Consider the following 25,483-nt stretch of genomic DNA (forward strand, 5'->3'; position numbering starts at 1 on the left):
CTGGCATGCTGGACTCTTCTCCCAGACAAGTCCTCAATCGTCAAGACTGCCTCTCACTCTTGCCCTGTCACGGCCTAAGCTAGGCTATGATTTTACAAGTGGCGGCTTGGTTAGAAGTTCTTTCAGTTCCAAAGAAATTTTTCCAGCCTGAGGTAGAGTCATGCTGATAGGGGCTGCTCTCAGAATCACACACACACGAGGAGCCTTTGCAGAGTACAAAAAAAGAAAGAAAAAAAGAAAAAATGCACAAGTGCAGAGTGGCCAACGGCTTGTTCCAGAGAGCAGAGAACCACTGACTGTGTCCTTGCAATGCGCTCTGGGTCATCAGAGAGGCAGGGTGAGACTGGTCGGGGAGTGGGGGGTGGGGGGATCTCTTTTGTGCTTAACATTGTAGTGGCTGCCTTAGCATCACTTTCTGAACTGTTCATCAAAGAGCACTTTTTCCAGGGCCCAAGGGATACTACCAGTACAAGCAAGTAGGACTCTTGCCTTGCAAGATTGAACCTGGGTGCAATCCTCAGCACCCCATCTAGTTCCTGGAGCCCCTTCAGGAGTGATCCCTTAGCACAGAGCCAGGAATAACATCTGAGCAGCTCTGGTGTGCACCCCACCAACCCAACCCAAACCCAACCCAAACAAAGACCACTTCTTCCTTCTCCTTTGTCTCTAACAGTAGAGAAGTAGACAGACTTCCTTCTCCATGTTCCAGTTAATAGGTGCTCAGGGCACTTGTGCAGTTATCTAAGGCTCCCCTCTTCCTCCCAGGGACTCACCCTTCGATGTGTGCTGACTCTGCACCTCATGAGGGTGTCACCCAAATCCTGGTGACCAGGTGCTTGAAGTTTTAGCAGAACAGAACCTCTTCTCTGCTTTGTCCTGGAAAGCCCTTCATTGCATTTAATGCACATTTAACAGGTCATGGTAGATGAAGCCCAGCTGGCAGCCAAAGATAGATTTGCCCAAGCTTAACAGTTGGGAGGGGGCATCGCACACCAACCAGCCTTAGGATAATACCCAGACCCTCATCCATGTTTTATCTACCCAATTACCAGTTTTGTGATTTATAGGACGTTCAGTGCTATTATTGAGTTTTATTGACTCTATGGAACCCTTGTTTTTGGCCTATGTAATTAAATGTTAATATAGTTATAAAAACGGAGTCCATAAACCGATGTCTGACGCCCGTCCCAATGTGTCTTAGGCGTGCTGGAGGCACAGCACTGCACCACGGAGAGAAGCTGCCTTAGGGCAATGGGGGAGTGACACTCCCCAGGGAAAGGAAACTTGGACTGGATTCTGAACTTGTTTGTTTGGGGGCCATACCCAGCGGTGCTCAGGATTTTCTTCTGGATCTGCACTCAGGGATCACTCCTGGTGGCCTTGGGTGACTATATGGGATGCTGGGTAATGGAACGTGGGTGCATGTAATGCAAGCGCCTTCACTGCTTACTATCACTCTTGCGTGAATTCTGAACTTGTTGGACTCTGCTTTCTTCCTCTTCCCATGGCTGCTTTGTATACAGATTCTCTGATGATGGAGAGGATGGGGTCTCACGAATCTGCTGTTGGGGGTGGGAGTTGGGGGAGAGCTTCCCCGGAACTCTACTGTCTCGAGCGTCCCAGTGGCTGGGCCCGTCAGTGCCCACCTTATCCCAGGCAGTGATGAGCACAGGTGGGCCTTAGCCCTGCCTCCTGCCCCCCACAGGTTTTCATTGCCAGGCTCCCACCTTGGAATTTGAGCAGCTCTGAGGGAGGCGGCACAGCTGTTCAGCCCTCTTCTGTCTCCAGTGCTGAGAATACTCTCTGGCACCCAGCAGAGAATCCCATGCAGGATTCACAGATGACCTTCAAGCATGCATGGAATTAATTCAGTGGGGATAAAAAAGGAGGCACGGAAATTGCCAAGTGGGAGGAGTTTACCATATTTTCAGGCGAGAGGCATTCGGATGGAGAAAGAAGGGCTGGTGAACCTCTTGGGGTTCAGAGGATGGAATTCTGTTTTGGACCCTGCCAGCTGCAAGCTTTGCAGCCTTGAGGAAGTTGCTTTACGTCTCTGAGCCTCAGAGTCTAGCTTTCATGACATTACCCACCAAGGTTTAGAGAATGGAAAATGATTTAGAGGCAATGAGGTGGAACTTGTCATTTGTGGGTGCAGTGACTCAGTGTTAGGAAATGGATGTTGTCGATCACAGGAGGATATTCTCTCTGGGCAGGTCTCAATGATGTGAGAGGGTTGCTCTGAAGCTGCCCCACATGCGGCTGCACTGGTGGGAGCGCCTGGCTCTGACCCCCTGAAGTGCCTTTTTACGACAGATGCTGATGGAGCAAGTGCATGGTCAGTGCTTAGAGAGGTGTGGGGACCTTGTGCCAGGCAGGACAGGGAGGAAAGACCCCTCATACGAACCCTGCTGATCGAGGCTATAGGCTGTGGCTGCCTCTCTTTCCTTTCTCCTCTGAAAAAAAGAAACTAAATGTTCAAAAGAATCCTCTTCTGAAGAAGAGAATTTTAGGGCTTGAGCAATAGTATAGCAGGTAGATGTTTGCCTTGCATGCAGCAGACCTGTGTTCGAACCCTGACATCCCAGATGGTCCCCCTAGGCACTCCTACGAGTAATTCCTGAGTTCAGGGCCAGGAGTAACCCTTGACCATCTCCAGGTAGCACTGCAGTGCTGTCCTCCCATTGTTCACCGATTTGCTTGAATCGACCCAGTAACGTCTCCATTGTGAGACTTGTTGTTACTGTGTTTGCATATCGAATACATCATGGGTAGCTTGCCAGGTTCTGCTGTGCGGGCAGGATACTTTCGGTAGCTTGCCAGGCTCTCCGAGAGGGGCGGAGGAATCTCCAGGTATGGCCCCCAAATAGCAACAAATATCAACCAAACAAGAGAAATTTAGAAAGCCACGTGCTTGAAGGGCAGTTATTTAGGTGAGATGATGGTGTGATTATGGCCTGGGGCTTGGTGCAGGGCTTCCTGGGTTTCTAGCCGGACACGGTGCTGAGCTAGGGAGCCAGTTCTGATTGGCATCGTGCATGAGACACGGACAGTAACCCTTCCTGTCTCACACGACTCTGGATTGAATGAGATCATGCACAGCATGCAGCGATGCTCAGTGAGTGCACGCTGCTCTCACCATCACACCACGTCACAGCGGAGGACATCTAGAGGCACTCAAGTTTACTCCAATTCAGCCAAATTTACACAGAAAGTCCAAAACTGAGCTTTCCACCCCCTCTGATGTCAAACATGCTTCCCTCACCCCTCTCTAGTTCTTAGGCACCAGGGGACGTCCTGAGCAGTCCCTGGCGGAGAAAATGCTCAGAGGAAATGAGCATTTGTGGGTGCAGTGGCTCAGTGGTACCCCTAGGGTACCGACTGGTACAGTGATCATGGAAGAGAATTAAAGGAGGAGGGAAGCCAACTCCAACACAGGCAGAAGCTGAGTGTCAGCCCGTCCTGCAGAGGCCAGGGTGGTAGACGGGAAACCTGTGAAAGGGGGTGGCTCTTTTCTCCCCTGAGTGTTTTGACCTTCTTTGTGAAGGGTGGAGGGATGTCCCAGAGTCAGCCATGCACATCTATGTGCTCTGCTATCACTAGAAGCTTCTGGGATTGAGGCTGAAAGATTGTACTGGGGTAGGGTGGCATGCTGCTGACCTGGGTTCAATTCCTAACACCACATACAGTGACTTCCGTGTGCGCAGAGCCAAGGATGAGCCTTGAGCACTGCTGGGTTTCACCCGCCCACGAAAATAGTGCCAGAAGTTTCCAGGCTGGAGGAGTAGCAAGGTGAAGCCCCCTGGCCATCACTGTCTTGGCTGGGCCCCCGTGATGACCAGGGACAGACACAGCTCTGCCCCATGGCTCAGGGGAGGATACCTTCCTCACCTTTCCCAGCAAGTGATGTTTCCCTGGGTGGGGTTGCCCCTTTCCTTGGTGACACCCTCAAATATGAAGATGAAGAAGTCCCCAGCTGTGAGGCAAGAGACAGAGGCTAGTCTGACTCGGGAGTTGGCAGAGCTCCGGCCTGTGACCAAGGTTAGCAGAAGTGGGTTCCAGCCCAGCACAGAGCCCCTCTCTGTACCCTTGTTCTTTTCATGCACATCTCCCTACCCATGAAATGGGGAACTGGGCCAAGGGAGACACAGGGGAGCTCTGGAGAGCCCCGAGTTTTTTCCCGGTTATTTCTGGAAAAATACACAGACTGCCTGCATTGGGTGGTGAGTTTTCCAGGTGATCCCCTCTTGAGCCAGCTCCAGTTTGCACTGAAGGTGGCCGCTGCAAGCTGTGCCAGCCTCTCTCTTCTCCTCACTGGGTGACCGCTGAGTGCTGGCCACACAGGGCCTCCTCCTGGCAGGGATACTGCTGGGCTGCACCTGAAGGGGCACACAGTGCTCTCCTCTGATGTGTCTGTGCAGTGAGATGGGGAGGCCAGGGAGAGAAGTCAGCCACCGGCCTGCCTCCCTGCTGTAGGAGCTCTCTGCCACTCCAGAAACGCCAGACAGACTCGTGGAGGTGAGCTGGTCTGGTGGCGACTTTGGCTTTAAGAGACCCCCCCTAGCACCCCTAGGGGCCCAGCACAGGTAGTCAGGGATCCTGGCGGAGGATTTGATCATTGCTTGGTAGGGCAACAGAAATCAGAGGGTACTTGGACTTGGGGTCATTCACATTTCAGTAGGTTCTGCTGGTTCCATCCAGGGTGTGAGAACTAACACAGAGATTAAAAAAAAATTTTTGTTAAAAAAATATTTTGTTTCCCTGTGAGATGTTGTATGTCCTTCACAGGAGGTAACCACCTTTTCCATTTCTCATTCGTACATTGGGCCTAGAGATGAGCTTAATCACTGTCACTGTCCTCCCGTTGTTCATGGATTTGCTCGAGTGGGCCCAATAACATTGTGAGATTTGTTACTGTGTTTGGTATATTGAATACATCACGGGGAGCTTGCCAGGCTTTGCCATGCAGGCGAGATACTCTAAGTAGCTTGCCGGGCTCTCTGAGAGGGGCGGAGGAATCGAACTCGGGTTAGCCATGTTGGCTGCATGCAAGGCAAATTCCCTACCCGCTATGCTATCGCTCCAGCCCTTCAGCTTAATGAAACTACTTATTAGGCACCTACTATGTGCCAGAACTTGTTCCAAGCCTTCACATTCAATTTCTCCAAAGGCTTATTAAGACCCTGAGAGATGGGTCTCATTATGATTGTTTCACATGTGGGGGAAATTGAGGCACATAGAAATTGTTATTTAATTTGGCCAAGTTAAAAAAAAACTAAATAAAACAAATTTATTTAGGATTTTAACTTCAGAATCCATATTTAACACCCTTCCCTATCTTTACTATGTCTCAAAATACACCCTCACCCACCCACCCATGATGGGCAGTTGAAGATGGAAGAACTGGAAGAGGCCTGTACCTTGGAGAAGGTTATCTAGAATATCCCTAGTTCTCTTAGCCCTGTACTTTCTGGCTCCCCTGAGCTGCCTCAGAAGTCTAATCACGTCTCTGGTCTAGAAGACACCAGGAGCAAGTTCATTCTTTCCTTGAAGTCCCTTTACTAACTTATACCTTTGTTGTTCTTTTTCCTGATTTATTATAATGGGCCAAATTAACCTGAGTTGCCTCACGGAATCTCTGGGAGAGGAACCAAATGAACAGATCAGACGCTGTTTCCCTGCTCCTTAGGGAATGCCCAAACCATCAGAGAGACATTGTCTTATTTATAATAAATTCACTGTTCAAAGAGCTTTAAAACATTTTTTTTCCCTATTAGGATTATTGTTTCTATCTGGTGAGTCCGTGAGAATTTGACATTGGATGACTTTATAAAACATTCTACTAATTGGATTTGTTAAAGCAAATAAATCAAACACTAATTGGAACGTGCCCTGCCATTATTTTTGCTTACTGAATTAGATATAATGGTGTGAAGGCCTTCTTATCATATTTGTGCACTTATTTAAACACCCCCCTGGCACTCACTTCTGCAAATTCAATTAGATATTCAAAAAAGGAATTCAATTTATGCGAGGCTGGTTTACATTCATTCCGGGGGCCAGACTCGTCTCCCCACGATAGGCGGCTGCCGATTAAAAAACCCCTCTCCGAGTGCACCCAGCCTTCCAGGCGTCCTTGCCTGGGTGGAATTCTGATGATTTGGGGGTGGGGCTGCTTTGTGTGTGACTGTGTGTGTGTGTGTGTGTGTGTGTGTGTGTGTGTATGTGTGTGTGTGTGTGCAGAGTTCGGCTGGCTTCGCAGTGTGGGATGTGGACTGAGGCATGGGCCTGGCTGTGGGAAGGACCCTGCTCAGTTTACTACTCTGCTAGAGTCATTTGGAATTTTTTTTTACATTTTAATTTTTTTTTAAATGAATCACCATGAGATTCAGTTACAAACTTACAAACTTTTCTGATTATGTTCCAGTCATCCAATGATTGAGTACCCATTCCTCCACCTGTGCCCATTCTCCACCATCAATTTTCCCAGCATCCCTCCTGCCACTCTCTCCTCCTCTCTTCCTCCTGCCACCTCAGTGGTAGGCACATTCCCTTTTACACTCTTTCTCCTTTTGGGTGTTATAGTTTACAATACATGTACTAAGTGGCTATTATGTTTGGTCCATAGTCTACTTTCAGCATGCATCTTCCATTCATTTGGAATTCTTAATACTCTCTCTCTCTTTTCTCTCTCTCTGTCCTCTCCTGTCTCTCTCTCTTTCTCTTTCTCTCTCTTTTTCTCTTTCTGTCCTCTTCTCTCTCTCTCTCTTTCTCTCTCTCTCTCTCTCTCTCTCTCTCTCTCTGTTTTGGAGCCACACCCAGAGGTGCTCAGGATTCACTCCTGGCTCTACCCTAAGGTATTATCCCTGGTGGGTCTGAGGGGACTATATTGGATGTAGGAATAGAGCCCAGGTCAGGTTCATGCAAGGCAAAGACCTTACCTGGTATTTTATCACATCAGCCCTGAAATTCTTCATAATCTTTAATCTAGGGCTGCTGGACCTCACCACATTGGCAGCTGATCTTTCCGAGAGGTCTGACTGGTGCTCACATATTCTGGTCCAGAAAGAACTGAGACTCTGCTCAGCTGTGTGGACAGGCCACTCTGGTCACCTGTCTGTGAAGGCACAGGGACCCGCTTTACCATGAAGGATGCATGGCTTGGTATAGGTGTGGGTGCACTGGCACTGTGGAAGCACGGGTGTTTTTCTCCATCAGCCCCCTGTGGGCCAAGAGTGTAGCCTTGGAAGACAGAGCGGCACATGCTTCTGGACGAAGGGCTATGCGACAAGAGAGGCAGGGGCCATGGTGAGGAAAGCTGTGACCTCAGTAATTCAAATGGCAAAACTGCTTTTATGAGCCTGTGTTAAAAGGGCAAATGTTTGAGGTGCTCAGTTCCAAATTAACAAACAGAGCCTATGGAGTAATTCTGTTTGGTTCATTTTGGGGGTCTCCTTAGTGGTGATCAGGAAGCCTGAGGGCCCGCTCAGTCATTCTCAGCCTGCTATCCTGTGGTTCATCTTTACTAACAGCTGCATAGTATTCCAATTTGTGGATGTACCAAAGATTTTTTTTTTAACCAGTTGTCTGTTCTCATGCATCCGGGTTGTTTTCAGATTCTGGCTATTGTGAACAGAGCTGCAGTGATCCTACAAGTGCTGTGTCTACTCTTGAACATGAATCTCCCTCGCTTGTCTCTAAAATTCTTTCCACTCTGTAGAAAATGCGTGTTCTCTCTTGAACATGTATGTCCTCTATTTCTCTCCCTTCATATCTTTTTAGGTAAGTTTCAATAAAAAACTATCTTGCTTCATAAAAAACAAATTTCCCGGGATGAGCCTGACTGAGTAGATGAACCAATAAAAACTACAGACTGGGGCCAGAGAGATAATGCAGAGCTCAAGGCCTTGTATGTGGCCAACCCTGTTTTGATCCCTAGCACCTGATATGGTCACCCAAAGCACAAGAATAAAACCCAAATAACTCAAAACACTATAGGCTGGGCCTGCAAAACCACACACACACACACACACACACACACACACACATACACACACACACACAAAAACCCCAACAAAAACCAAAATGGCCCCTGCCCAAATTAAGAGCGGTCTTATGGGCATGATGAGACCAGGTAATGTGGGGTGACTCTAGAGGCTGAGTGAGAGTGACCCTTGGATGTGAATCAGCCCAAGATCAGGGACCTTGAAATGCTGGTGCCAATGTATGATCTACAGAAACTGATACAATACATGTTGGGCGTGAAATCTCAAGCCCGGAAGTTTGTGGTAATTTATTAGATAGCAATAAAAAACCAGTGTGCTCCACAAAACCGAAAACATTTGCCATCTGGCCCATTAAAGAAAAAAAGTGTGCCAGCCTCTGAGTTAGGAAACATTACAAAAACACTTTTCAGATTCCATCTTGAGTCTATCTGACTAGCTCCCAAGTGTGAGTCCCCTCAATCATGTCTGCCATGGAGGCAGGGGGAGTGTGGGAGAGGGGGAGTATACCGGGATATTGGTGGTGGGGAATGTGCACTGGTGGAGGGTCGGGTGTTTGATCATTGTGTGACTGTAACCCAAACATTAAAGCTTGTAACTATCTCATGGTGATTCAATAAAATTTAAAAAAAAAGTTTGAGTCCCCTCTAATTCACTAATAAGTGTGAGTCCAGCCGTCCAGGGCCACTCACTCTCCTGCCCTACTTTAAGCCCCACCCCAGCTTCTCCTACCAAGGGTGAGACCTCCGCCTTGCATTGCCCTCCAGGATGGCAGACAAGTACCCTGGGCCTTGGGAGGACTGAGGGACAGGCGCACTCAGACCAGTTTAATGCCACACTTACTGCTTCTCCTAACCAGAACTTCCTCTCTGAGCCAAGGACGCCTTCCCAGCCCATCTCTATCACAACTTTTTAATGTCTAAGGAAGGTGACTATGCTGAACTTGGCTCAAAACTTCGCCTTTGCTAGTTGTGATTTTGGGCTAGTGTTATGGGTTTTTTTTTTTTTTTTGAGTGGTGGTGGTTTTAGATTCGAGGGGAATCTTTTAAAACATCTATATCTTGGCTTATCTATAAAATGGGGTTAACATTTGTCATTGTCTCTTGACGTAATTGTGGGAATTAAATGAGCTAACACTGAACAACACTTAAAGCTGGACCTAATATGTAGTTCAGCTGACACGGAGCAGGGTTGGTTATTGTTGGGATTGTTGAAATCTGGCTGGATTTGGAACTGCTCAGTTAACCAATCCTCTTTCCCCATCTCTTTGACCTTGACCATGATTACATGCCCTTGTTGCAATCCTCTTTGCCACCCCTCCCTGTCTCTTCTGGACCCTTTTCTGGCTCTCTCAGTTCTCCCCACTAGTTTCTTAGTGGTACATTTGCCTCCTCACTCTTGCTCCTCACCTGGCAGTCCAGTGGCTCCTTCATGGCCTATTCTGTGGCTTCCCATTATTCTCCTCTCCAGATTTTTTCCTCTCTATTAGGTCTCTTTTTTTTTCTTTTTGGATCACACCCAGCAATGCTCAGGGGTTACTCCTGGCTCTGCACTCAGGAATTACTCCTAGCAGTGCTTGAGGGACCATATGGGATGCTGGGAATCGAACCCGGGTCGGATGCGTGCAAGGCAAATGCCCTACTCACTGTGCTATTGCTCCAGCCCCAGCATCAGGACCCAGCCTGAGCTCTGAACCCCAGAATCTTCTGCAAGATCTCCATCAAGATCATCCTCAATCCAAGAGTGGCCAAATGGTGGATCGTCACCAGTCTCTTCTGCAGGCCCCAGCCTGGCCATTGCAGGGGCTGATTCCTAGCTTTGTATTCCAGGGTCACTCCTGTTGGTGCTTGGGGCGCCATATAGGTGCTGGGGATTGAACCAAGATAAATTTCAGGCAAGTCAAGCACTTTGCCTCTGCACTCTCTCCAGACTAGCACAGCTCCTTTCTTTGTGTGTTCAACTGTTGACTAAGCACGAGGGGACAAGGCCTTGCTGTGGGATAGATGGACATGGAATTAGCCCTGTGTCACTGAAGCTTTGGAGCTGAGAGTTGGAGGGACACAGTCCCATGGGCTCATTGTGTCCTACCCTCCCCCTCTCCAGTTCCCAATGCCAGAAGAATTCTCCAACCTTATCTGACAGGGGTAGGCATGTCCCCTTGTCCCCTGCTGATGACACACCGTTGTACTCTCTATTCCTCCATGCGGTCGTCTCCTGACTTCTGCCATGAGAGCCAGTGTCATGCGGTCTCTGAAGGTTCTTGGCCTTCTGCTGCCTCAGGCCCAGTTTCTCTCTCGAAGCAACAGGACACAGGTAGATTCTGTGGGTTAAGAGGGACCGGGCTGTGGGACACTTCTTAGGGGTGCAGTAACCCTTCTGAGCTGGAGAGGCTGCATCTATGCTCTTCTTTGTGCCTGGTGCCATTCTCCTCCCGCCCACCCCCAGACCCCTGGCTCAAGAGTGACTCAGAAGCTCTGACAGTATTTTTTTCCAGTGTAAAACCAAACAAGGTAGGGGATGGAATGAGAGATAGCACAGTCGGTAGGGCACTTGTCTTGCATATGGCCAACCCAGGTTCAACCCCCAGTATCCTATACATCACCAAGAGTGATTACTGAGTATAGAGCCAGAAGCAACCCCTGAGCACCAGCAGGTTGGACCCAGAAACAAACAAAAACATGAACAACAGCAACAATAAAAACAAACAAAACCCAAACATCCTGAACAAGTCATGTTTCTCCTAGCAAGGGCTTGGCAAACTCAGTCCTTCAGTCCTTCACCGGTCTGACTCCTTTCCTGCCTGCACATGCAGTTCCCTGGAGTGCAGCCCCATCCACATGTGTCCCAGTTCATAGTGGCTGCTTATACCTGAGGGACACTGGGGCATCCTGTGACACACAAGTGACACACGACTGTCTTCCCTCTCTGGTTCTTTAGAGGGAGAGGTTGTGGACCCCTGTCTTAGAGAGTGGTAGCGGGGGTGGGGGGCGGCTAGACTTACCTGCATGCCTAGACAGGTACTAACATTCATTTACATAGATCACTTAAGCCCAGGGCAGAGACTTGTCCAATCTCCCTTTCCTTTCCCGAATTTCTATTGGCAAATACACAGGATCATATCTGAGAAATGCAGGGGCAGACACATTCATATTTTCATTGAATTCTATTCCTCTCTCATTTTCAAAAGAAGAGCTCATGTTTAAAAAAAAGTTCTGATTGGCACTATAAACTTTATTTATGCTTTAATGTATCCTAAAGTATGTATCCTGCACTATTTTTACTTCCCTTACAGATGCTGATATGCTATACATTACCCAACCCAAATGGATTTTCAAAATCCAATTTCCTTGCTACAGTTTTCCATTTCTCTGTTGACTTTTTATGCTCGACTCACATCAAAGCATCCGAGGCCTTTGCCACGTTTTGACCTCAGCCCATCCACAGCAAATAGCTCCTTTGTTGGGGGGCAGGTTTTGAGCCTGGGATGGCCCTGCCCTCCTCCCCCCGCTAATGGGGCTCTTCCCCTGAGCACATGTGCCCTGAATACTGAGCCCCATCTTGGGGGGAAAATGACACCTGTGAGGTTTTGGTTTTCACCTGAAATGATTGTGAGGGGTTGACATCATTAAATGTCATCGTTAAACATTTTCAAGACACCTTCTCTTGAAAATGGGCTGAGAGAGCACCCAAGTGAGTGTGCTTTGGGAACATCCTCAATCATAAGGGGTCCCATGCAGCCTGCCATGGGTGTCTTACACCAGGCTCGGCCTCTTGGATTTTGTGAGCCCAGGAAATTACCCTGAGATGTGCATGTTTTGAAGGAGCAGGAGGTGGGACAGTAAGACAGAATAGTGGATTGTTTTTATACTTGGGGACTTTTCTTTTTCTTGGAGAGGGGGCTTTCTGGACCCACCGGCAGCCTAGTCCTGGCAGATCTGTGAATCCTGAGTGTCTCCACTTCTTGACTCTCTGGAATCTTCACCCCTCACCGCTGTGAGGCACTTTAGCAACCTTCTTGGCCAGCCCCTAGCTTTGCACTCCAGGCCACAGAGACCTAGAAAGGAGGACAGGGTGTGAGCTAGAATGTCCGTGCCCAGCTGGTAGTATAGAGGGCATTTGGGATAGAGAATCTGCAGCTCAGGGAAATTCGAGTTCTTAATTTGCTGTTAGAGAGGAGGAGAATTGAAGAGAAGGGTTTGCTTCAGAATGCTTATTAAGTCTATATTTTTCCTCCTAAATAGCTTTTAAGACTTATCTGTGGGTTAAGTCAGACCACCAGGGAGCAGATATTTCCACGGCATCATATGGGGCCCCAATGAGTCGCTCTGTCTGAATTGTATGTCGGGACGGTACTATCAACTTATATTGAGAATGATTAGGAGAAATGGACTCATGAAATTGGCCATTCACACAGCGTGTGGATGTGCTTTGGGATATTGTTCATCTGGGGCGGAGGGACTTTTGTTAGCACACCCCGTGGAGAAGTTCTTGGGTGATCTGAGTACCTGGAATGGTGGTAATTTTCCTGAGCAATTGAACTTTTATTGTATGGACGCCGCGCGTCCGGTGTTGGAACAGATTTTCCTGTTTCTCCGAGGGAAAATGTGTCCCCTCCTTTCAGCAGGCAAAATGTCAGCATGCGCTCACCGCTCTCTTTTTCCCTGTTTTTCCTTCTCTCCCTGTCCTTGGTCTGCTCTCTGCCTCTGGGGTTTTCGGGCCACCACAGCTGGACAGGAGCAGAGAGCAAACCGACTGCAGAGCAGTTAGGCAATGTTCTTTGCATCCGCTCTGTGATACGGATCTGCCTGTTGCACAGGGATACTAATCCTTCTGGCTACGCTTTCTGCCTTGCCAGGAGCCTGCAAGCTCCATGGAAGATTCATGCACTGTGATCCATGTCCATGAGCTGTGTGTACCCATGGGGTTCAGGCAAATCTGTATGATAAAGTGCAGGACAGGGACCTGTTGGAGATGGTTCACAGGAGAGTTTGGGGGCATCATTAGGAATTTGTCAGGTGGTCTAGGGTGGGCGGGGGGGGGGGGGGAGTTTTCTAGGTAGAAGTGACAGGCCTGTGCCTGGGAAAGGGGCTCTAACTGCTCTGGGCTGTTGGTTACTTCAGAACAATGGGATCTGGCCCTGCCTCCTGTGGGAATCTATTGGCTCTTTTATTACACAGATGTTGGTACACACATTACACACAATCCCTACTGTGTGCTGGGACTGTGCCAGGAAGTTCTAAGGCTCATTGTTTGATGGATGCTTGCTGATTTCTTCTCACCTGGCCTTCTCTGTGGTATCTGGAGGTGGGCTCCCCTCGCCCCCGTCCACAGTCTTTGCTTTTGCATCCTTGCATGTCCCACCATGCCTGTTTACCTTGTCAACCCAGAGCTCATTGTCCATCTTCCCGCCTGCTCTCAAATCCACAGCAGCCTGTGGTTATCATGGAGAGCCCAGCTCTCATGGGCAGACAGGTGTAGTCAAGGGACCGGAAAGCACAGGACAGGAAACTGTTCCAGTTTAGGGTTGGAAAGACTTTTGAGAAAATTCCGTGTGAGCAGTTTCCTCCCTCACCCAAACTGTGATCCTTATAGCAAGTATCCATGTGGGCATAACTATGTACGGGTTTGCTTCTTTATGGTAATTGTCTCATTAGTGGCAGCTTGCCTTTTTGTAAGCTTGGATGGAGTATTTGACCAGACCGACAATAAATGCTCAAATAATGATTAAATCATCGGATGATAAAAAGCCAAAGGATGTTTCCACTCTGCCCAGAATAGCCCTCACCCTGCTGCTTCTGTGGTTTCTGTATGTTTCATTGTTTTTCTGACCCCTCTCCTCTTCCTTTCTCCCATGTCTCTAAGAGTCTACATAACACCCTACAAATTCTTGTAAAGCTGTTTAGTCCTCTGATAATTCAAGTCCCAGCCCACAAAGTTCTAGATTTCCTTTTCCTAGCTTAAGATGCACTAGAGGGTACAGACCAAGTCCTCTGAATTCTCATGCACGAATAGCACAGCGGGTAGGGCGTTTGCCTTGCACAGGCTGACCCGAGTTCAATTCTTCTGCCTTCAATTCCTCCGTCCCTCTCGGAGAGCCCGGCAAGCTACCGAGAGTATCTCACCCGCATGGCAAAGCCTGGCAAGCTACCCGTGACATATTCGATATGCCAAACACAGTAACAACAAGTCTCACAATGTTACTGGGCCCGCTCGAGCAAATCGACGAACAACGGGAGGACAGTGACAGTGACAGTGAAAATAATGGGCTGTAGGATTTCTTTGGTGGTACTGAGACCGTGACTCGTATAAATCTGTGAGCAGTACATCTGATGCCCCTCAGCAGAGGAAATCCCAGCCTGGTGCAGACCAGTTTTATTGTCCTTTCAGCTCATGGAGACAACAGTGATGGTGGTATTAGAGGCATCAGGCTCTGGAAAGGGGATGGGACCCCATTTCTGTGTGAGGGACACCATTGGGGGGTAAAGGGAGAGGGCTGGTGATGTGTAGAAATGTGAACAAAAGAAGGAACAGCAGCAGGACAGCCAGTGTGTGTCTGGGGTCTGGGATACAGAACTCAGTTCTGATGCCATTAGTGTCTCTGTATCCAGCTGTCCTCTGCCTAGGATATTCCTTCCTCCTATCCCACCCAGAGCTACTCTGGTCTCCATGGTCTGTCCAGTTCTTCTACGGTCTCTTTGAATAGCCCAACATTCCTGAGGTGAAACCCTGGTCCTGCACCCTGCTTGAAGGGGTGTCTTAGAACCCATCGTGTATGCTTAGGAAATTCTGCTCAAAGAGGTTCTGGTAACTTATGTAAAAGAGCCAGTGGCTTGAGCTCTTTGAAGTTGCATCTGATGCCATCGGCTTTGGCGTTATCATCTTTTTCATGTGCTATTGTCTAATTCTTCATAAAGTTGATTTTTACCATGTGAAAAATGACTTTTTGGAAACTACCTCCGGAGGAAGGAACTGGCCATGGAGAACTTGCCCTGTGCCCTATTTGTAATTATTTTTTCAGGTTGCGTCTCACTACCTTTCACTGGGGTGGCACTTGCCTTTCATGGGGCAGGTGAGGGGATGGGGACAGATGAGCTCAGTGTCTGGCCTTAGCTGACCCGAGTTGGCAGAGTGGGGATTTGTGTCTCATCTGACTGGACTCCGAAGTGAGTGCTCTCAGATGCCGGCGGCAACATTCCGTGCTGCAGGAAGCAATTACCGAGGCATGCCTCGGCATTCATTTTCCCTACTTAGGATGAGACACTGCTGTTTACTTTCTCAGGAAGGAAGATTGAAATCAATGTAACTAGCCTTATTAACTTTTTTAACTCGGGGGGGACTGCAGGCGCCGGCGCCTTTCCAGAGAGCACCAAAACAAATACGAAAATCCAATTTGTTCGCTTTTTTTTTTAATCTCCAGAGTTTAAATTTCAAAGTCGTAAATGAAGAGCCGATGAGACAGGGGTAATGGAGCAAACCTCAGACACGAGGATGTATTTACCCTTTATCTCTTCTGTCTGCAGGCGGCTGCTCCTTTGACGAGCACTACAGCAACTGCGGTTACAGCGTGGCCCTGGGCACTAATGGCTTTACCTGGGAGCAGATTAACACGTGGGAGAAGCCAATGTTGGACCCAGCAGTGCCCACAGGTACGTGACCCCAGGGCCTGGGGGCTGGCGTGGGGATGGAGCATTTCCCAAGGCATCTGGCAAAAATGGTTTTGATGGTTTGAACTGAATGGGGCGGTAATTATGCAAGTGAGATTCTCGTCCTCATAGGTATGTGGAACAAAGAAATCTTAAACATGGGCTGATATGTTGCTTGGATTCAGGAACCCATAGAATCTCCTTTAGCTTTGACAACCTAAGTTTCACTACAGGTAAGGTGTCCCTGTGTGAACCCTCTCCTCCATGCATACTCATGAGGTCTGGGGGGATTTGAGAGTTCCTGAAAGAGGTGGCTTCCTCACTTCCAGGCTCTATATGCACATCTCTTATTCAAGTACTGAAACATCTGCAGTCAGAACAGTGCTCATAAAGCAAATATCCTGGTACCCTACAAGCCAGGCTGATCATGAGCCAGTGGGACAAAGGCTGACATGAACTCTTGATGCCCACAAGGACATTTCAGTCTGGCCACATTTCTCCGCCTCTGCCATTGTGCCTTGTCCCCAGTTCCCTGGTCTCTCACCTGGGTCACTGGAAGATACCTTCTCTGTTGACTTTAATCCACTCTCCACATAGAAGCCAAAGAGACTGTTGCGAGTTATAGATCTGTACCTGTCACCTTCATTACGGGCACCGAGCTCTGAAGATGACTTTCTGAGACCATCTATTGGTCTTGGAGAAGAGACCAAAACTTGCCAGGGCTTCCCCGTGCTCTGCTTGCCCACTGTGCTAAATTCACACTGACTTTGGTCAGTCTCTAGAATGTTCTAGACTCTTTTCTCACTCAGGAGCTTGCATTGAGCTCTGCACTCCGCTTGTTGTCCTCACCCCAGGTGGTGTCCATTGAACTGCACTTTCCTAGAAGAGCACTGCCTGATCCACCACGCGGGCTCTGCGCTCTTTCTTTCTCTCTCTCTCTCTCTCTCTCTCTCTCTCTCTCTCTCTCTCTCTCTCTCTCTCTCTTTCCTCTTTCTCTCTCTCAGGCCCTTCCTATCACATATCCCCGTATTCAGCCACAGGTGTCCCAGTAGAAGTTTTGTTTCACTCACTGGCTAAGATGTTTCCTGTAAACACAGGTGACCCTCACAATCTGTTGTGTAACTTTTTCTTTAGTACTGGCTGTAACATTACACAGAGAATGGGCTCAATAACGTTTTGTTGGACAGTTGGGCAAAAAAAAATCTTTATCTGGTATTTTCTTAGTGGAGAAAGGAGGGATAACCATTATCAAACATCTTCAGACCCGTTATGAGTTGCTCATACAGCCTTAGTCTTGACTGCTGTCCCTCCACTTTTCAGATCAGAAGACCAAAGTTCCCCGGAGCAGAATGACATTACTGCTGTTCCCACCCTGTGGCCTTCTCCCCAGAGGAATAGCTCTGGCTTCTAATCTTAATTTTCTCAGTCCCTCATTACAGCAGAGTGTCATTTCATAAATATTGGATTGTGCTAATACAATCTTCGGAGCTTTTCTAAATAGAGGCATTTGATAATGATCACTGAAATTATTCTGTCATGATGCGTCCGTGGCTCTCGGCGGCTCTCTGTGCTTCTTAGGCAAAGAGGCATGAAAGTGAATTTGGATTAGGCAGGATTGTTTGTTCTTCTCATGGACTGAGGCGGAAATTGTACTCTTCCTCCTGGAAAAGCCAGCAGTTTCCATGTTTTTGGAGATTCTTATGTGAGCCTATTTATTCAGAGGCTCCATAACCCTTGATGGATCCCCTAATGTGTTACAAACTCTGGACCAGAATCTTGGGTAAATTAGACCATGTGACTTGGGGCTGATCCTTTCCACTATTTTTTTTTTTACAGCAACATTTGCTCATATTTGAATCTGACCCCTGGCCTCCAAGGAGCTGAGAACCTAAGTATCAGTCATTCTTGGGGCTCTTCCTTTACAGGGAGTCCAGGAATTTCAGGCTGTGGGGGCATCTTCAGGAAAGACCGTGGTCCCATGTCCTGTAGTTTCTTCCCACCTATGAATTTTGTGGATGCTTTCTCCGGCTTAGAGCCCTTGTTCTGATCCAGGCCTGTTTCCAGGGTATCACCCAGCATGTATTCGGGATATCTCTCCTCCTTAAGTAAGCTATACCGAGAGGTCCCTTCAAGACTCACCCTCATCCTTCTGGATTTGAAACTTGGTCATATGTAAGACCTGTAGCCTCCTAGTACAGGAGAATTTCTCCTTACAAATTCTGAACCCTGAATCCAAGGCTCAGGCAGGAGGTAAGTCAGCACCAGAGCACTTGATTTGCCTGTCCGAGGTCCTGGGTTCCATCCAAAGTAAAATGGAACAAAACAAACCCTTATTATGTAAAGGAATACTCCTACTGAAAAGCCCTTCTAGAACCCCGACTTCAAATAGCTTCTGTCTATCCCGTAAAGATCTCTAGAAGAGAGACATGCGGTCTAGCTAGCTTGATTATTTGCTTCAAGGGCTGGTGTTAGGGAAAGTTCAGAGAAAACAGATCGGTGTATACACACACACACACACACACACACACACACACACACACACACATCTGTCGTGTCTTGGAAATCAGTATGGATGGTGTACTAGGTCTCTCCTTCATGCCCCTCGGTCGTGATACTGTGATCTCGCTTTTTTCCAACTGCTAGTGATTCTAGACAGAAGGTTGAATCCATTATGGGTTAAATTGTGTTCTCCAGACTATGTGAGTCCGAACCCAAAGGTCCTGGAGATGAGACCTTATTTGAAATAGGATCTTTGTAGACGAGACCAGCAAGATGAGGCCATACTAGATGAGCCTGCAGGATTATAGGGAGAAGAGAGGGGTGACAAGGACACACTAGGAACTGGGACTGTGGAGACAGAGCCAGGGACAGGTAGAATCCCATGCCCTGGAATCCTAAAGATGCCCACAGATACCAGAAGCCAGTGAAGCAAGCAAGAGAAGGATCTTCCTTATTGCCATGGGAGGGAACATGATATCTTGATTTTGAAATTGGCTTCCAGTCTGTGAGAGAATGAGCTTCTGTTGTCTTCCACTACCCCATTTGTGGGGGCTCTATTGTAGCAGCCCTCAGACACCATCCTGTGTCCCCCACACAGCCAGACCAGATCCCATCACCATGGTCTGTGAGCACTCGCTCCAGAGCACTGTGAAAATCTTGCTTGATTTCTGAGTGTCTACACTCACCAAGAAGAGAGTTCAACATTTTCCAATTTATTCCATGTAGCGTGTGTGTGTGTGTGTGCCCCCCTGCCAAATAGTTCAGGAATATTATCTCTTTATTGTTTTAGAGAAAATCCAAGCCCCAAGAGATATAGAAATGGGTCCAAGGTCATAAATGTTAAATATGCTGGAAGCTCCAGATTTCAAATCCAGGATAGAAATATATCTTTTGCATACATGCTCCTATCATTAACTAAACATCTTTACCATTGCTTCTGTTTGCAGTCATGATTAATGATGACAAAAATAATGCATATTCAATGGAAAGAGTATCACAAATTGGCATAGCTGGAAAGAAGAAAATAAAAATCCATGTGCACATGAACTTATATAAATATCATTTTTTCCTATTTCACGCTACTTTTAAGCATTGTCTCATGCCATTAAATATTCCTCTAGAGCAAACTTACTACAGGCTTCCTAGTTTTCCAATACCATGACTGTTCTACAATTTATTTAACCATTCCATGTTGCTGCCTGGTTGAGTTTTCTTCCAATTACTCCTAAATTGCTGTATTGCAGTGAGTGTTCTTGTTTAAATTTATCTCTCTGTGCATCTCCAACAGAAGTGGTAACATTTTGTTATATTTGTTTTCTATGTATGTATGTATGTGTGTATATGTATATAATCACACAGTTATATTACTGTACTAGCTGGTCCACCCAGCACATGATGGCCGTGAGTTATGGAAAAATATCATCTACATATCAAATGTGGAATCCTGGGAATTCATTCATGAACTGATACTCTGGACATGCTTTGTAGGCCCTCAAGAGAAATCAGGAAGAAAAGATGGTTTCCTGATTGCACCATATTATACCTTTTCTATAGCTGATGGAGACCTTTTGGGGATTAGAGGGACTTATATATATAAAAGTGTGTCGGCCACTAAAGATGAAAACCAGCTACAAAAACAGTATGCTTATTGGACCAGTGAAAGTCTCCACATAGTCTTTAGGGTGGGTACACTGAGCTTTTTTCTGCTCTCCTTGGTGATTGGGACCCCATTTTATTTATACTGGAACCTCTGGGCCTTGGACTTTGCAGTATTGATGAACATTGGTTAAGTCGCTTCCATTTTGACTCATTCAACTTTCTCCTGCTACAGTCTCAGAATTCATCTCCAGCTCCTCCTGCCGCTTCTGCCCTCTCTTACCCCAGCTCTACATTGTCTCAAAAGATTGGGGTCTGTGTTTTGGTTTTGGGGGTCCTGCTGCCTGATTTGCAAATCCACCATTGTGTATATGCTTCTCAGTGGATTGGGAGAAGTCCCCCACAGCCTGGAGAGCTCCCCTGTGTGAGCTTCCTCTAGGAAGGGACCTACACCTGGGCCCTTGACAAGTTGGAAATCTGGGGGAAGGATGCTTTTTGGGCTATAGGAGGAATTTGCAGTGAGAGACATGGTTGAATTGCCTGTTTCTTGGTTCCCTACAATTGCCTTCATTTCTGCTTGTTTTAAAGCCCAATCTCTTGCTTCCTGTTCATGATGAACCTCCTAATATTTTTCCAGAACATTCTTCTATTTGAAAAGATAGTCATAGCTGTTATCTCTTGTTTTCACCCACAAAACCTGTGTATAAAACTTTTGTGTCTCTGTTTTAAAGGTCTCTTCCTACTCAGGCGCCTCCTCTTCCATGAAGTCTTCCCTGGCTCCCTCTCCCTTCTTTATTTACTTCTCTCCTGAACTGAAATTTTTGCGTAATTTCTTTAATATCTCAGGAGGGTCCTGAGCCATTTAAGGGCATGGGGCTGCCTCTGATGGCAAAGTTCTCTATGGTGATTGAATGGGGAAGGGAGTCCACAAGAAAACCGAATTTCTGTTAGAGTTAGAGGTGTGTGTGTGTGTGTGTGTGTGTGTGTGTGTGTGTGTGATGGGAAAGACAAGGGGTGAATTGCGAGAGAGACTGGGGGCTGCAGCCTTCTTGGGCAGGTTCTGTGTCATCTTTGGCCTTTGGAACTCCACTGCCTGCCCTTGGCTTGATGGAGGAGGTTAGGAGGGTCCACGAGTCCCAGGACGTGGCTCTCAGGCTCCTATGCTCTGGGGATGATCCTGGCAGGTAAAGGGTCACAGAATTTGCCTATTTCCCTAGGGTCCGGCTTACTTTCACCTAGGCAGACCTGCTCAGGCCAGGTGAGAGGCTCATTGTGGTCATGGAGATATGTTTCACCTAGACTCTTGGTCTCCTGGACATGATGCTGGCACTCAGGTGAGCTGGGAGCATAGGTATCTCACATCCTGAACCACTCCTCGTGTTGTAATTGATTAACTTAAAGCTTGAAGCTCTTGTGTTCCCATTTAGCGATTTTTTAGTAGATACATTTCCCCCCTCTTTCTTCTTTAATGAAAATAATAGCATTCATTTATTCTTAAGGAAATGCTGGGTTTGTGCATGTAAGCTAACTCTGTCCACCCTATCTCGGTTCCCTTCTAATATCACTATTATCTCTATTGATTCTGGGAGTGAGGAGACTGAGAGAGTACATGTGAATATAATACAGCAATAACAATATTAGTCAGAAGTGATACTTATGGGTGTTTATTAACTGGCAAATATCCTTAGCATTTTAAATATTAGTTTATGTAATCCTTACAATAGCCTTCTTTTTTTAAAAAAATTTTATTGAATCACCGTGAGATAGTTACAAGTTTTCATGTTTGGGTTACAGTCACACAATGATCAAACACTCATCCCTCCACCAGTGCACATACCCCACCACTGATGTTCCCGGTATACCCCCTGCCCCCCGTTCCCACCTTCCCCCTGCCTCCATGGCAGACAATATTCCCCATACTCTCTCTCTACTTTTGGGCATTATGGTTTGAAATACAGACACTGAGAGGTTATCATGTTTGGTCCTTTATCTACTTTCAGCATACTTCTCCCATCCCTACCAGTTCCTCAAGCCATCATTTTCTTAGTGATCCCTTCTCTATTCCAGCTGCCTTCTCCCCTTTCCTCATGAGGCAGGCTTCCAGCTATGGAGCAGTCTTCCTGTCCCGTGTATCTACTATCCTTAGGTGTCAGCCTCATGCTATGTTGTTTTATACTCCACAAATGAATACAGTCCTTCTATGTCTGTCCCTCTCTTTCTGACTCATTTCACTTAGCATGATACTCTCCATGTCTATCCATTTTTAAGCAAAGTTCATGACTTCATCTCTCTAGCCTTCTAAAGTAGGTGCAATTAATTGTATTGTACAGTGTAGGGAACTAGAGGCACTAAAGTATCAAGGATCCCATGACCTCCTCCAGGTCCATTTAGCAGATGGGGAGACAGCGTTTCTGCATAGGAAGTTGAGATCTTGAGCTGGTACTCTAGACCGCACACTCTGAGTAGTGGCACCCATGAATGTAGCCACTAGTTGGGATTCCCATGTGGTGCATCTCTGATCACTTTCACAGCCCCCATATAGTCACATCTGTTTTTCCACCTTCCAGGGCATCAAGTTATTATGCTACATGGGTGCCTCTGGTTCACTGCACCAACCTCTCAGAAACAAAACTGTAAAAAGAAACTGAAAGTTCTAGAATGAAAGTATGCCTCATATGCACCCCACTTCCCACCCCGCAGTTCCCAATACTAGCAACAACTTCATCTCCAAATAGCTCTTGGAAAAATTTTTTACAAATATCTCACATTGTGAAATGGTCTCTTGTGAACTCCCCCCCCCCCCCCCCCCCCGCCAAACTACAAAATGAACTGGGGGAATGACTGTAGCCTGCAGTGACCCTAGTCAGGGCTAGCTTGCTATGCTTGCAGGAACAATGTATTTTGCAGCAAAACTTTAGACCAGGAAACTGAGGACAAGTTTAGTGTCATTCAGGTTATTCAGCCAAGTAATGACCAACACTAACGCTGGACTTTAGACCAGGAAACTGAGGACAAGTTTAGTTTCATTCAGGTTATTCAGCCAAGTAATGACCAACTTGCGAAGGAGGAAGAGAGCGGCTTGGAATGCCTTCAAGAGCATTGAAGAAATAACTAAAAGGACAAAGAACCTCCAGCTACGAGCACATCTCTTTGATTCCACTATTCTTCCTGCATTAACATATGCCTCAGAGACCTGGACCCTACGCAAACAGGATGAGAACGCTATTCGGGTCTCTCAAAGAGGAATCGAAAGAACTATGCTTGGAATATCACGATTCACTCAAATGAGAGATGGAATCCGGAGTTCTGATCTTCGTCAACGCTCAAGAATCAGGGATGCTGTCTCATTTGCCAAGACATCAAAAATCAGATGGGCTGGACACGTAATGAGGTTTACAGACAACCGCTGGACTAGAGCCATTACTGATTGGATTCCACGGGACATCAAAAGATCACGTGGACGCCCACCTATAAGATGGTCAGACTTCTTCGTCAAGACCCTAAATGATCGGTTTGAGGCTCTGCATGTTCCTAGAACGAACAGATACCATTGGGCTACGCTAGCACGCAACCGGGATGAATGGAGACGTTACTGGCACCCGCTCGAATAAATCGATGAATAACGGGGATTAAGTGATTAAGTGATTAAGTGAATGACCAACACTAACGCTGGCTTGGTAGAGGCTCTCTCTGGTGGTGACAATTGTCACCTGACAGATAAATGGGAAAATCCATCTGGACTGTCCTGCTGTTCATTCTTCTGTGACTCATACCTGCATTCAGGAACTGTATTCAAATGGAGGAAGTGGAAATGAAGATGAAGAGGCTCCTTTCTTTCACATGCAAAATCACTTCCTCCAAATGGTTCAGATGAGGAGTTTCAGCTAAAGTTTCTATAGCTTCGGAGGATGGGCAATAAACCATTGATTGTGTTTTATTTGTTTGTTTGTTTAAAATCCTGTGTTTTTTTTAATTGAATCTCCATGAGACACACAGTTACAAAGCTGTTCATGGTTGAGTTTCAGCCATGCAGTGTTCCAACATCCATCCCTCCACCAGTGATGCAATATTTCAATACTCATCCCACTACCGATGTTCCAGTTTCCCTCCTTCCCTCCTCTCATTCCAGCTTGCCTCAGGCACTTGTCTTCTTTTTTTCTCTCTCTCTCTCCTTTTGGGCATTATTGTATTAAATACGGATATTGAGAGGTTATCATGTTTATTTCTTTACCTGCTTTCAGTACGCAGTTTTTATCCAGAGTGATCATTTCCGTCATTGTTATAGTGGTCCCTTCTCTAACCTAATTGCCTGCTCACCCAGCAATTGAGGCAGGCTTCCAACCTTGGACCAAATTCTCCTGGCCCCTTGTTTCTGCTGTCCTTGGGTATTAGTCTCAAACTGTTTTTTTTTAATATTTCACCAATGAGTGCAATCAATCTATGTCTGTCTCTTTCCTTCTGACTCAGCATGATACTATCCTTGTCCATCCATTTATAAGCAAATTTCATGACTTCAATTATCCTGGTGGCTGTGTAGTATTTCGTTGTGTAGATGTACCAAATCATTGTTTTTAAGCACACATACATGCATCCTATATTTTTATTCTAAGGACTTTACATGCTCCTGATTCATTGTCTACTTTCTCAGGACTCTGAGCTGGCCACAGTATCTACTTCTGTTTTACAGATGAGGAAACTGAGGTCCAGCATGTTAACTTACCTAATAGTTAGTGTAAATGGAAGAGTTGAGCTTTAAACTTAAACAGCCTGGATCCAGGAGTCTCTGCTCCGAAGCACTATGATATAGATATATAAAGATGGACAGAGGTAGAGGTAGATATATTTCATTTATCAAGGTAAGATGATAGCACAGAGGGTAGGGTGTTTGCCTTGCACTCGGCTGACCCGGGTTCAATTCCATCATCCCTCTAGGAGAGCCTGAAGCTACCGAGAGTATCCTGCCTGGCAAGCTCCCTGTGGAGTATTCGATATGCCAAAAACAGTAACAACAAGTTTCACAATGAAGGTGTTACTGGTGCCCGCTTGAGCATATGGATGAACAACTGGAGGACAGTGCTGTAGGGCAACACTTATTTGCAAGAATGTACACATTTATTTCTTTTAGGAGTACAATGTTACCATGTGTGCAGCCCATCAAAATTCCATTATCTCTTCACCACATTTCATAGTATAATGTATTATCTTAGGAATCTTGGGATTTCATGTATGCTTGGTAGTTAAGTTCCATCTTAAGATGCCATAAGTAGACGTTTTAGAAATTCATCAATATGCTACACATCTGATGTAAAGTTGCCTGAAGACTTTTTTGGTGGGGTCCTCTCCCCATGGAAGGGGGAATATCATATTTCTAAAGTCCAGGAGGTGTTGGTCCTTGCAGAGCTGGCTGAGATCCTTCGTGTGAATGGCACAGCTGTCAGAGTCTCTGTGGTGTTTGTTCTGAGTAGTTCCTCTCAGGACAGTCCACTGGGAAAGCAATCTTGCCTCAAGCCTTCTCAGATACAAGACAAAACCTCTCAGATGTCTCAGTCTCTCAGCACTTCTACCCCATCCTTCCACTCCCTCCAGCCTGGGAGGCTGAGAACCACAGTGCTAGTGGTGAGTCTCCCTGGAGAGGGGGGATATTTTGAAACAAGCTGTTAATCCAATCATACAGGGCTCCTGGGGCTCAGGGTCCCCAACATGAACATCATATTTTTAAATTCATGAATTCTTAAATAAAGAAAC

The 25,483-nt window shown here is 46.7% G+C and overlaps 1 protein-coding gene across 16 annotated transcripts in view; it reads left to right on the top strand.

Moving 5' to 3' along the window:
* The window catches only part of PTPRT (protein tyrosine phosphatase receptor type T), a 1,141,641-nt gene that overhangs the window by 291,661 nt on the left and 824,497 nt on the right, over positions 1-25,483 (top strand). For all 16 annotated transcript variants that reach the window (XM_056121254.1, XM_056121255.1, XM_056121260.1 and 13 more), the window contains exon 2: positions 15,521-15,646. In XM_056121254.1, coding sequence (XP_055977229.1) covers positions 15,521-15,646 — 126 coding nt within the window. The remainder of the gene's footprint in view (positions 1-15,520; positions 15,647-25,483) is intronic.

This window comes from Sorex fumeus, unplaced genomic scaffold (assembly GCF_029834395.1).
Source record: "Sorex fumeus unplaced genomic scaffold, SorFum_2.1 ptg000044l, whole genome shotgun sequence".
Classification (NCBI taxonomy): Eukaryota; Metazoa; Chordata; class Mammalia; order Eulipotyphla; family Soricidae; genus Sorex; species Sorex fumeus.